This window comes from Lepidothrix coronata, unplaced genomic scaffold (genome assembly GCF_001604755.1).
Source record: "Lepidothrix coronata isolate B3197 unplaced genomic scaffold, Lepidothrix_coronata-1.0 Scaffold71, whole genome shotgun sequence".
In the NCBI taxonomy this organism is placed as follows: domain Eukaryota; kingdom Metazoa; phylum Chordata; class Aves; order Passeriformes; family Pipridae; genus Lepidothrix; species Lepidothrix coronata.
This window is the reverse complement of record NW_016690251.1, coordinates 1,791,452-1,803,785: the sequence shown is the minus strand read 5'-3', so window position 1 is coordinate 1,803,785 and position 12,334 is coordinate 1,791,452. Positions and strand designations below refer to the sequence as shown.

At 37.4% G+C, this 12,334-nt stretch overlaps 1 protein-coding gene across 13 annotated transcripts in view; it reads right to left on the bottom strand.

The window, feature by feature from the left end:
* EHBP1 (EH domain binding protein 1) overlaps positions 1–12,334 on the bottom strand; it is a 213,110-nt gene that overhangs the window by 103,296 nt on the left and 97,480 nt on the right. For all 13 annotated transcript variants that reach the window (XM_017818883.1, XM_017818893.1, XM_017818885.1 and 10 more), the window contains 2 exons: positions 11,008–11,260; positions 4,577–4,763 (listed from right to left, as the gene is read on the bottom strand). In XM_017818883.1, the coding sequence (XP_017674372.1) occupies positions 4,577–4,763; positions 11,008–11,260 (440 nt within the window). The remainder of the gene's footprint in view (positions 1–4,576; positions 4,764–11,007; positions 11,261–12,334) is intronic.

Genomic DNA, 12,334 nt, shown 5'->3' with positions numbered 1-12,334 from the left:
TCCACTAAACCTACCTGAGTGTTTCGCACTTTATCGCTAAGCATTTATTCTGAGTTAGAATAAATAAGAAGGAGAAAAAAAAAATAAAAATTGCATGTTTTTTCTCATTCCCTTGAGAAGTGTCTGAGAACTTCTCTTCTTTCATAAAGTAATTTGTACCTCATTTGCTGTTTGAAGGACAAACTGTCTATCAGGCATAAATCTTTCTGAACAGCCTGAACAGAAGCGTTGCAGATACACAACAGATTACAAAGGATACTGGATGGAGATGGGTTATTACATGTCATGCAGAAAAAGGATTCCGTGTTTCTTATTACATTTCCTATAAATGTTTCATTAGAGCTTAAATCAGCTAGCTTGTCTGGCATGAAAGAGCAGACTATCACTGGGCATGCAAAACAACTAGTTTTAAAATCAGAGACAGAGAGAGCTTAAACAATGATGATGACAAAACAGAGATGTTGCTACTATTGGCTTTGGACTATTAAGTGAATGTGTATTCTCCTTTTCCACCAACTTAAAAGGTCATCACAAGCTCTTGTCCACAAGCGCCAAAACCAATTCCTATATTTTCATGATTACCAGCAATACCATGACTTCATAAAGGCAAGAATGGTGTATACATTAATGATAGTCTTAAGCTGATTTATCATCCGGCCCTGGTGCTATATACTTTCATGAGTGGCAAGGCATAATTAAAAATCCATTCAAGGTGAAGTTCCAAAAGCATCCTGTGGTCTGATATCAACTCCATGGCTGTTCACATGTATCGCCAGAGAAACATCTATCCCCAGCACTGGAGTGCAGGAGTTTCATTTACTGAGAGATACTGGGTAGCCCAGTAGGCAGTAGTGAGATGGAGCTCTGTGAGCTCCCAAGACCCAGGCTGGCAGCTACTCAGCCTGCAGCAGTTACTCTGTAAAGCATGTCTTTAATGAACACAGGTTTCCAGACCTTGAAGACAGGAGAAAGGATGTGAGATCAAGCTGGATTCACCAAACACAACATGCCTGTTGACACTCAGTAGGATAATAGTAACTACAGAAACCTGATAGATTCATGAGCCATCAACATGAGCTTTGGCAAAAAACTGAACATACCAAATAACAGGAAAAGCCCTTCTCAGAATTGTTTCCTGAAAGGGAAGGGCATATGCTATCCTTCAAAAGAGTGAATGAGTAATGTCAATCTAGTGCAGGAACTATTTTCTTTTCACATTTAAAAATAACTCTATGGTTGAGGGTGATTATCTGTTTTCTCCTGTTCCCTAGTAAATAATTTTTCACCTCCCACACATATTCAGTAACATTCCTGCCTCCTCATTTTCACAAATGCAATAAAATCTTTGATTGTGCAGAGACACATGGCTTTTGCTTCTTTACCATGACACATAGCTGACAGCTCCAGAACTGATCTTATTTTGAATAAACTCAACATAATGCAGGAAGAGAAGAGATACTGAGACTGGCTGAGATTTCACCCAGCTGAAGTTCCTATGCATATTTTGTAATCAGCTAAAGCAATGACAAGCACTGATATGCATGCTGTTTACTGGTCTGATACCATATTTTGAGCCTGAACTTTTGTTCAATTTTTTTTCCACAAAGTCAACAAGTGGAAGAAATTTAAAGTCTCCATCACCTCTGTGAGAGGCAAAACCTGGTTATCCAAACCAGGTAAAGGCCACTAACACATGCATGACAGCAACAAGCCCAAGGCTTCAGTTGGGCTTGACAGCACTGTAGCAGTTTGATGACTGAAGAGCTTAATTACAGCTTTGCAGTTTGTCAGACTCACCCAAATACAGTCAGCCATAAAAATACACCGCAGTTCTCAAGTCATTCGAGATGATTAACTGTGGGATAATCCCAGATTTCACAGTTTGCATTTCAAAGACCTCTCTGATGACTCAGATTATTTGGAGGAGGTATGGAAGGAAGACGGGAGAGAATAAAGATATCCCTTTAGGAAGTGCAAGTAGATAATAAAATTTGGAAGCAAAACTTCCTCTAAACTCGTGTATACTGAGCTAATACTATGGGCTGGAGAGCTGGCTGGACCTTCATGGAGAGTTACACCTTGCCTTATCTGACCCTTCCTCACTGACCCTTCCTCACCAATACAGGTGACACAGGGACATCCAAGTGATCAAAAGAGTCTGGTCAAGGGGAAGACATTAAAGAGACTTGGAAAGGCTTTGCTACTACAGGTAACTGTCTGCTCATCATTTAATGAACTTGCTGGTATATAGATGTTAATGACAGCATTTGTACTTCTTGCCTTCAGCAAATGTGATGAACACCACCAGCATGTGAAAGAAACATGAGCTCCAAATACTCTGTCAAAGATTTGCAGAGGAACTTTCGGAATATTTTTTCTTCAACTCTGAAGTTCTAATATTAGTGCTGTGTTTGTATAGTCAAAAGCTTAGCACTTCTGCTCCACAGATATTTCCTATGACAACAGCCAAGACAGGGAACTGAACCTGCTGAAACAATTTACTTTCTAGTCAGAGTTGTACCAGAGGCTTTCTGTGCCCAGCAAACTTGGACAAAACACTGAATAACATATGTTATTTAACCTTCCTTTCCCTAAGTTTACCTCTAGGACTATTCCCCCTACATAAGGGCATGTGCTAAGTTCATGTTTGTTTAATGCCTATACCTTTGAGTTGCTAAACATTGTTTCTATTATTGAGTAATAAACAAGTTATATGTGCCAACAGTCCAAGTCCTATTTGGGCACTATTTTATATTGTGGTGTGAGAAAACTGTTTATTTTCTTTTCTTTTAAAAGCCAGTACTTTTCCAAATTTCAAAAAGCATTCCAAGTAAAGTGCTTCTGATCTTAGGGCAAAACAATTAAAGCACAGAAAAAAGACTGTGCTTACAGAAAGCTTTCTGCATTGCAAGTGACCGTGCAATATTTTAACACACCCACTCAGCAAAATTTTCCACTGTAGTGGCAATACGATAAACCAGGACACTGCACCTGCTTGGGAGACCTCCCTAACGTCTCATATCCTCCAAAATCCTGTTGAAAAAAAAAAATTAAAGCTTTCCTATAAAAGATAATGTCAGCATAGACCTCCACCTTCCCTCACAGCCCTACAAAAACTACAACAACCAAACTCAGCAGTAATGTGTTATTTCAGCACAAAAAAGACATGAATGAAGCAGACAGACATATTTCCTTGGATGTAGATCTGTAAAAAACACCTCTCAATGAGCAATTTGAGCACAACTTCCATCAAGCAACCTGATGAAAATCTCCACAGTTGCCTTCGCACAGCCTGGTAGTACCAGAAACCTTTTCTTTGGCCATTTTGCTTTGACACAAGGGCCAGTCTCCACCAGAAATCAAACAATGTGCCATATTTTTCATTCAGCAAACAGGACTGAATCCCATTTCAGAGCATTATAAAACTGCTATGCTTTGATTTCATATATCCCTGGTTGTGGTTTTGCATATTAAGAATAACTTGTGAAGTATAGTTGTAGTCTTCCCTACTGTTTTGTTTTGCAGTGAGCAGACACAGATTAGATTTCTGGTCTCATAATCTTTACCCTGAGTGAGTGGTAAAATGACAACAAGATTAGAGCCTGAGTGGACAAGGACATGTGCACAATCTGTCTGAGTAATTACACAGTGAAATTATATATATGACAAGTAGTTTCACTCAATTCTTAAATTAAAGTAGAGCGGCTCCAATACAAGGCAAATCAGACGATAATATGCATACACTGGGCAAGATATGCTGTAAAGAAAGCCTTCTGACCTCATCTTCCTACCTTTAAAACAAGCAGGCAGCATATGTGACATTCATTTCTAAGGAAGGTCCATTAACTTACACTATTAAATGCTTATTTTGTTTAAAAAAAAAGCACAAGTGGTGCGAACTGCTGAAACACTGGAGTTGAAATCCACACTGAGAGAAGTTAGCTTTGGTAGTAATAAAATATCCATGTCTCACATTGCCCTCTTCAACTGAAATTAACTCAGATTTTCCCTTGACAAACAGAGATGGATGTGCATATCTAAGTATTCTTAGTCAGAGCATTTGTAATAAACAGTTAATCTGAATTAAAGTAGACTGTCTTTTTTTTTTTAAATTACTTCAACATAGCTATGGAATTGGACACATATAAATCCCAATACAAATAAACAGTATCCAGTACTAAGCTCTTAAAACCCAGATTTATGACAGAAATGTGGAGACAGACTCTTCAACAGGGGCAAGGCTTAGCAGCATTAAAATAGATCAGGACAAAGCACTGTTCAATGTGATTTTCTTCCTTCTCGATGGCATATCCAGCTGGCCTGTAACATTGGTTACTAGAAGGCTCTTTTCTTTGAAACTGCAGTTGCTGTTACTGTTGTCATTAAATCCTTAAAGAAAAAATACAAGCTCCTACTGCTGCTCCCTCCCCATGAACCAAGTGAATAGAGACGAGCCAACACCTTATTAAGTGCAAGCAAAGCTTTTAAGATGGCCTGCAGAAATAAATAGGATATTTACAATACACAGAAAGGCACTGTTAAGAAAAAAAAAGAAATTTTGGTATGCAAAGCTTACCTTAGGAGAGGAGGAAAGCTCCCTTGATGCAGGAAGAGCTGACACGTTGTCACCCATGCCCATCTCTGTCTTTGGCAAGAGGTTTGGGGGTTCAGGAGCCTTTCTTTTCACCTTCTTTTCTGGTTCTTGCAGCAGAGCAACTTTAATTAAAGCAGGGCTTGGTTTTGGTTCATAAAATGGATTTGATCTAATTAAAAGAAGGGAAACACATTTCTTTGCTATCTCCTTGGAAATTAAATCGAAAATAAGACCTGTTTAGAAAAGCCAATGACCAAAATGTTTTTATTATACCACGTAAGAATATGTTTTACCTTTAGATGCTTTTAGATACTGTTTCATACAACTGAAAAGTGAGTTACAGCAGTTAAAACTTCATTGTCATAATTTCCATAAATTTTATAAAGTCCTGTAAATTGCAGAAGTTTTACCACTTGCATAAAGCTAACTCTTCAATTATACTTCACCATCTATCAAAGAATGATCTGATTCTACAAGATCAATACCAACAAATTTGAGTGAAGTTGCTGGCTGTTCAACGCTCATAATGAACAGAATTAAGAAAGCTTCATTATAACAGAGTTAAGAATAAGGTCACTGGTACAGTCGTGCTTCCACTTCCTCACTCTTGGCTGTCCAAGCCTGAAAATGTTGGCCTCCATTAGATATACAATCCACATCGAGAGTATTTCAAACTCCGTAGCATAAAGGCACCACACCATTTCAAAAACACTCTTGAAAGTGTTGATAAGTCAACAGTGTAAGAAGAGCCACAGCTGACTTGTATATCTCTCTCTGCAGATACCAGTAGCCATCATTTGTCTATTTTGAAAGTGCTTTTTATAACTAAACCTCACTTAAGAAACAAGTAGATACAGTCCAAAGAATTATTCTTAACTCTAGCATTCATGTTCCAACTCTGCATTTGTTCCACAGCTTTGCCATATTTTATATTAGTTTGAAACATCAAATATCAATCAATAATACAACAATAATGGCTTTTTCTACACACTTAGAGGAGCCAGCAATTTTGTATCCTGGTAAGGATATTTATGGGAATCTTCTTTGCACTGAATTATTCCAGTAATAATATTTGCTTTTCACATTTTGCAATCCAAAACTGGATGGTGAGTTATGAAATGGATAAACTAATTAATTCCCTTCTAGCCCATATTTCCCCTGCAAGATATATTTACCATATATCTCAAACTATGTTTACGTAACTAAGTCAGAGTGATTCCCAACAATCTATCTACAAACAGTTATTGTATACACCGTAACTAACCACGAAAAATAACCTCAGTCCCTTGAAGTCCCTTAGAATTCCACTCTAGATGGAAACAATAATGCATGCAGCATCAGACAAGAGCCTACCTAGCTAGATCCATTTACAAATTCCCTCTCGGGATAAGAGTTATGAACTAGTACATGCTGGTTTTAAAGAACTAAACCAGCAGAATTTGGGGACAAGTGAAAAACCAACTATTCATCCAGTTGCCCTTCACATAACATGAAATTTCTCTCATTTGTTTGTAATTTTAGTATGAAAATGTCTTTCAGTCTCATAGACTGATTTTAGAATTTTTTTTAATGCAGTTTACTCATTTCACTGAGAAAAAGGAAGCAATTAGTAATCCACACCACAGAAAATAAGTCTGCTTCTAAAAGGCAAAGTTTTCCAAAGCAGATAAATGAAAATCAGGCATAAAACCTCCAGACCTTTCTAAGAATCTGCTCCTTACAGAAAAAGATATCCAGATCCTGAAGCAAAAGGAAAGACTAACACTAAAATAACTCATCTGTTGACTGAAGGCAACTTTCAGGTGTTCCCACTTTGCTGCCCATCAAGCAGCAAAGCCACCAGTGCAATCAAAACTAAAGGCAACACCAAAATAACAAGGTAATGGGAACAGATGGGTGTTTGGAGACAGTAGGAAAAGGAAGGTATTCAGGCTGGAGTGGAGAATGCATCCAGCTGTCAGTAGCTCTAATTTAGCTGACAGCCCAGCTCAGCTGCCTTCAGACACTAGAGAGTTCAAAGGGAGGTGAAAATGAAGATAAAAGAGATAAAGGCTGAAGAACAATGCATTCTATGGGACAGCACAAGGTTTGATTTAGTTCAACAAGTCTGCCTTCAGAACAGCCAACAGGTACAGCATGTTTGGCAGGAATTCACCTCTGTGTACTCTGAATTAGAAAGGTGTATTTTTAAGGTGTTAAAATTATTTTGGTGTGAAAAAAAACCCAACACCTTATCGATGAGAGCAAACAGGTTTGGAAGAACTATTTTTTTAATTTTTGTGCTCCAGAACTCGTTGCACTGCATGCATCAACCTGAAGAACTGTACCCTCTGTCTGAACCAGAAGGAAGTGCTAAAAGGAGACAAGTCACTGCCCTTTTTTTTCTAGAGAAGAACTTGCTTGAAAGCCAGATAAACCCTCACATTTTAGTCACAGAAACAGACACATACATGCACAGAACAGACACACACACGTGCTACTTTCTACCTTCCCCTGCACTGCTTTTAATTCTTCTTACAAATATTGAGACAGATTTGTGATAAATTCATTTTAATACAGAAAAAAACCACCAAAATGTTTCTTTCCTGAAGAGGCTGTCAAGTTTGAAACCATGGAAGTCTGATATACGTTGCAGAGTTTGGTCCAACAGCTTCCACACGGCTATACAAGAAATTAAGGCCATGAAAAGCCTGGCTGAAAAAAGCCTTAGCTGGAAAATATGAAAGCACTTTTCTCTGAGATCAGCCCCATACTTTTTGCTTTGGTGAAGTTATTTAATTGACCCACATAGTATGTTTTGTCTGAAGAGATACTGGACTGTCCACCACAAAATCAAAAAATCCCAGACGTGACAACGACCTGGCATTAAAATATCACTGACAACGTGGCTTGTGGCTTATTGTGCAACAGGCAGCTTCAGTAGATGGCAACTCGATAGTCTTGCCAATTAGAGAGCATAATTCTAAGCCATACAATGATTAACGAGATAAGAAGCCACACAGCCAAATGATATTGGAAAGCAAGTTTTATTCTGACCAATTTAAAAGTTATTTGGATCAGCATTACCAGTTAACTGGAAAAAAAAATCAACATTTTATTGAGAAGGAAACCCAAAGCTGTCAGCATGGCAGGGTTAAAAGATCAGGCAGCACTGCTAATCAGAAGTACTAAGGTTGAAGGCATTATACATTAAGTAGTTGTGAGCTGTGCTATTTTCAAATAATGGAATTTAATTTCACAAGGTGTGCTGTCCTTCATTAACAGGTTGCCACCCACCATTTTGATTTTAATGTATAAAATTCAAAAAGGCAAAAGCAGGATTTTCCACTACCATTCAAATGTCCAAACTAATGAAAGGGAAATGTGTTCCTTATCTCTACCTAGGTAGAGATCTCAATCTAGTTAGAGGAAGTATGTTTTGAGAGCATAGTTTTACAGCAGAATAAATAAATGTACTGGTTCATCTAAGTCCTTCAATACCATGCAATGCCTCATGATGCTTATGCTTGTGACTATGCTTTGCATGTGTTATGAAATATTACTTATCTTCACAACCATTAGTGAAATATGTTTCAATGAAGCAAATTACCCAAGGTAAATCCTTCACAGAGGCACAGTGAGGCTAAGTACCTTTTACAAGATTACAATGAGAGTCTGTTACAAAACTAGCATCAGAGTTCAGCTCTTGGGGCACTTTGTGTAAGCTCCAAGTCCAGAATCAGAACTAGGGATCTGCCAGAGCAGAGTGGGACAAGGGTCCAGATGTTAACTGATGTGTCCATGTTCCCAGGATATATCACTGCATTTCACACAAAATATAAGAGGAAAATGCCAAGCAGTACATTAAATGAACTCCAATTAAACATTTAAGACATAGGGATAAAAATACATTGTAGTTCCTGAGTGACAGCAAATGTCTTTCAGGAGCCTTCCATTTCTCATGAATTCCACCTATCAGGTTCAAAATGACACCTGGGGAAAGCACTTGACCAGTGAAACAAAATGAAACGAAATTTTAAAAAGTCAAAAGACAAGACATTAGGAGAGAGGTTGAAAATAATATGCAAAGTTGTCTAATGTCATGATATGACTCAGTTGTTCAGCCTTGTCTTGATTACACTGCTCAGGCCAAGTCAACACATCTTAAAATAGACATACAGCAGGAGAAATAACAGGGTCCAGAGACGTGCAGTGGAAATGATTAGAGAGATGAAGAGACTTCTGTATGAAGAGAGATTGAAAAAGTTAACTCAGACAAGAGATAAGTAATGGTGAACAAGCTAGAGATAGACGAGACAACAACTGTTTACAACAGGTAAATCCAACACTACTAATTGTTGTTTTGATAAGCCAGCAGCAGAAGAGATAGGATGGGATTGGAAAGGTAATTTATTTACAATCAACAAAGGAAACACATTTCATTTAAGATCTTGGTGGTTTTGTGGAACTCTCTGCCACAAATTGACACTGAAGGCTAGACTTTAATAGCTTTGGAAGAAGATTACCCACTTAGGTAAATAATAAAAGCATCAATATTCACAGTAGATAAAAATCAATACACATCTGGACATAAGCCTTCATGATTTAGGGCATGCAAAAACCACCAAGTGGCAATGCCAAGAAAATTTTTCCTTTGGTGCTCACCATACCTTATCTTAGCAGAAACTTTCTGCTTAAAGATTTGAAAATTAATGACATGAAGTAAGGTGAAACAGTGTTTGTAGGTGTGAGTTAATACCACGTGTCCTGTGTTCCTAGACTGGAGTTTTATCATTATATTCATTCCTCCAGAGCATTCAGTATAAAAATTCAAAGGTTTCCCTTACCACGCTCCTACCCAATACATTCAACATATGGTTTCCAGGTCTTTTTCTATGACATGTTGCCTCTACAGCTTGGGAGAAAAATGTGGAGAGGAAGGTTACTTTGGTGGTCAGGACATAAAAAACTTATGTGGAAGATGTAAAAAACTGTTTTTATAATGTTTATTGACTGCTTATTCTTCCATCTTCCCAGGGGACGTTGCTTTATAATGAAAACACAACCCAGCTTTATGTTCCAGTAGATTCCACCTATGGGGAGTTTATTTTCATCTTTGGTTAAAAAAAATATAAAACAGAGAAAAAATACAAAACAGAGAAAATTCTTCACTTGCTCATCAATGAAGCTTTTTCTTTTTCTGCTTGTCTCAATCTTTGCTATCCTCTATACCTACATCTTAGTGGGTGTAAAGTATACTTTTTTTTTTCTCCCTGCAGATTCTGGTGACCACAGAATGACCAACAATGTCTGGTGTGACGTCAGGGTGATCACACTGCACTCTGAAGACACAGCAGCCAGCGCTTTTTGTTCTGGCACTGCCCTGATAAATGGAGCTCACAGAGGCATCATCCCCAACACCCTTTATTATTTGTTTGTTTTATTCTTCACAGACTAAACAACAACATCAAATCCACGGCCACAGAGCTTTAAAAGGAAAAAAACCCTGCTGAATCCTTTATGTGTTTCTATTAAGAGTGCACAGGGAATTCTTCAATTCCCTAGAACACAGATATAAACAGAGAAACAAAAAGATGATGACACAATGAATACCTGTGCTAATATTAAAAGTAATGCAAATGTCATGCCATGATAAATCTCAATAAATAATGTAAAATTAAATGTTAATTAGAATTGTTGTCTGTAAAATCGCTTGCATGTAATCACCATAAACTGTCTCATGAGTGGTGTGGTTGGTGACTAATGACCACAAACAAGGAGCAAGGATACACCTTCCAACCTCCCGAGCTGTGCAGCAATTGCAGAAAACTTTCACTCCCTGTTAGTTTCTATACTGTAATACAAGGCAGTCAGTGTGTGTTTATAAAAGTTTCCTGGGTGGTCATGATAAAAGGAACAACCTAAGTAAGTATATATGGTGCTAACTTTCTCATATAAAGATTAAATTTATGGGACTCTCAAAAATGTGATTGCATTTGCAGATTGCAAAATGCCCTTCCTTTTTACATACTGCACCAAGATGAAACAAACTCTCCATTATGGTTAATAAAAATTATTATTTTATGTAGGAAAAATAATGGTGAAAAGGAGAGGAAGGATCAAGCTCTTCTGCTCCTTAATTTTTGGCTCATTTGCAATTGTCAGGGCATGAAGTGCCAGAAAGGTACACAGACTTGTTCCCCCTCAAGTAGTTTGCTATCAATAAGGCACAGAAGAGTTTCTTAACTGATCATGTTCAGCTGAATAACATGACTTGGGGGTATGGTATTTTCCGCTGCTGAGCTGCCTAAGGATCAATCTGTCCTAAGGAAGTGATTAAGGATCACCATGGTTCAACCCAATACACCTCAAGATTAAGCCAGGGATCCCACTAATGCTTCCAAAGCTGCTGAAAGATGAAGAATCATACTTACTCATCTAGCTCTTCCTCTTCGGCTTTAGAGGTATCTGCATAGAGGTATTTGCTCATATCCACTGGCCTGATGTTTTTCCTTTTTGCAGGTTGTGGAGGAGAATCTCTTGCACTTCCAAGTGCTTCAGATACATGATCTGGCTCATCAAATGGGTTTAAGTAGTCTGGGGCATCTTCATCCTTAAAGGGATTGTAACTGTCCGCATAGAAACTTTCTTCTGGTTTTGAAGACGAAGCTATTTCAGGGTGCAGCTCTACCGAATAACAAAAAAACATTCAACAGATTTAACAAAGAAAAAAATTGAAACCATTTTATCAGGCATATGAGAAGGTCTGCTTTTTAACTCTCAATACATAAAGTATTATGCCTTAGGTGAATTTTCATGCTTGTTTATTCAAAAATAGGCCTTTCAGAAGGTTGCTTCATTTAGAGTATATTCAATAGGTTTCATTTTCTCACTTACTAAAGTTCTTTCAACCTAAATAGTTATTAGTTTCCTTATTTGTCATACACATGGTACTGCAATATTCTAAAACATTTTCATAGACTATTAGTGAATTTGCATCCTAACAAAATGTCCTTAATTATTTACTTTAATAACGAAAAAAAATAATCTGTATTTTACAACATTACTGGATTTAAAAATGGTGATAGTAAGTAGGTGGTCTTTTCATTTCTTAAAATGATTGAACTAAAAATCAGTTATTAGGTATGACCAGTAATTACATTTCAAAACACGTGTGCTCCTGGTAACAATACACAGTCTCACGGTAAAACTGAATTTAAATTAATCCTAAAGAGACAGACAATCAAACTGCTTCTCTTTTATTTGGGCTGTACAACAAAAATTTATTGGCAACCTAGAGCTGCATGCGGTTCTCTGTGTAAGGTCCTTTCTGTAGTGTCTGTTACTCTAAAGTGAATGGCATTTGGATATTGAATAATACAAATCCCCATACAGTAATACAACATTTCTTACAAAGACACTTAGTCATGTTAGTCTTACTGTTTCTCTTCCTGCAGCATCAAATAATGAGAAGCCCAGTTCAATACTGGATGTGATGCACTTTCAAAATCTATGCAAATAGGAACTTCAATGTAATGTCTTTAAAACCTAACTTTCAATAAGCATTTTCACATTATTCTTAATGAAAAGTGCTTCTTTTTCAGATGTATGGTTACTAAATTGGACTAAACATACCTTTAAGCCTTAACAGAGGAATGCTAAAAGTTACTTGTAACAAGAGTCTGAACAATAAAAAGATGGAGTTCCAAGTGGTTTTCTTCACTAAAGAAATATTTGGTAACACAAAATCACTAGTCACAC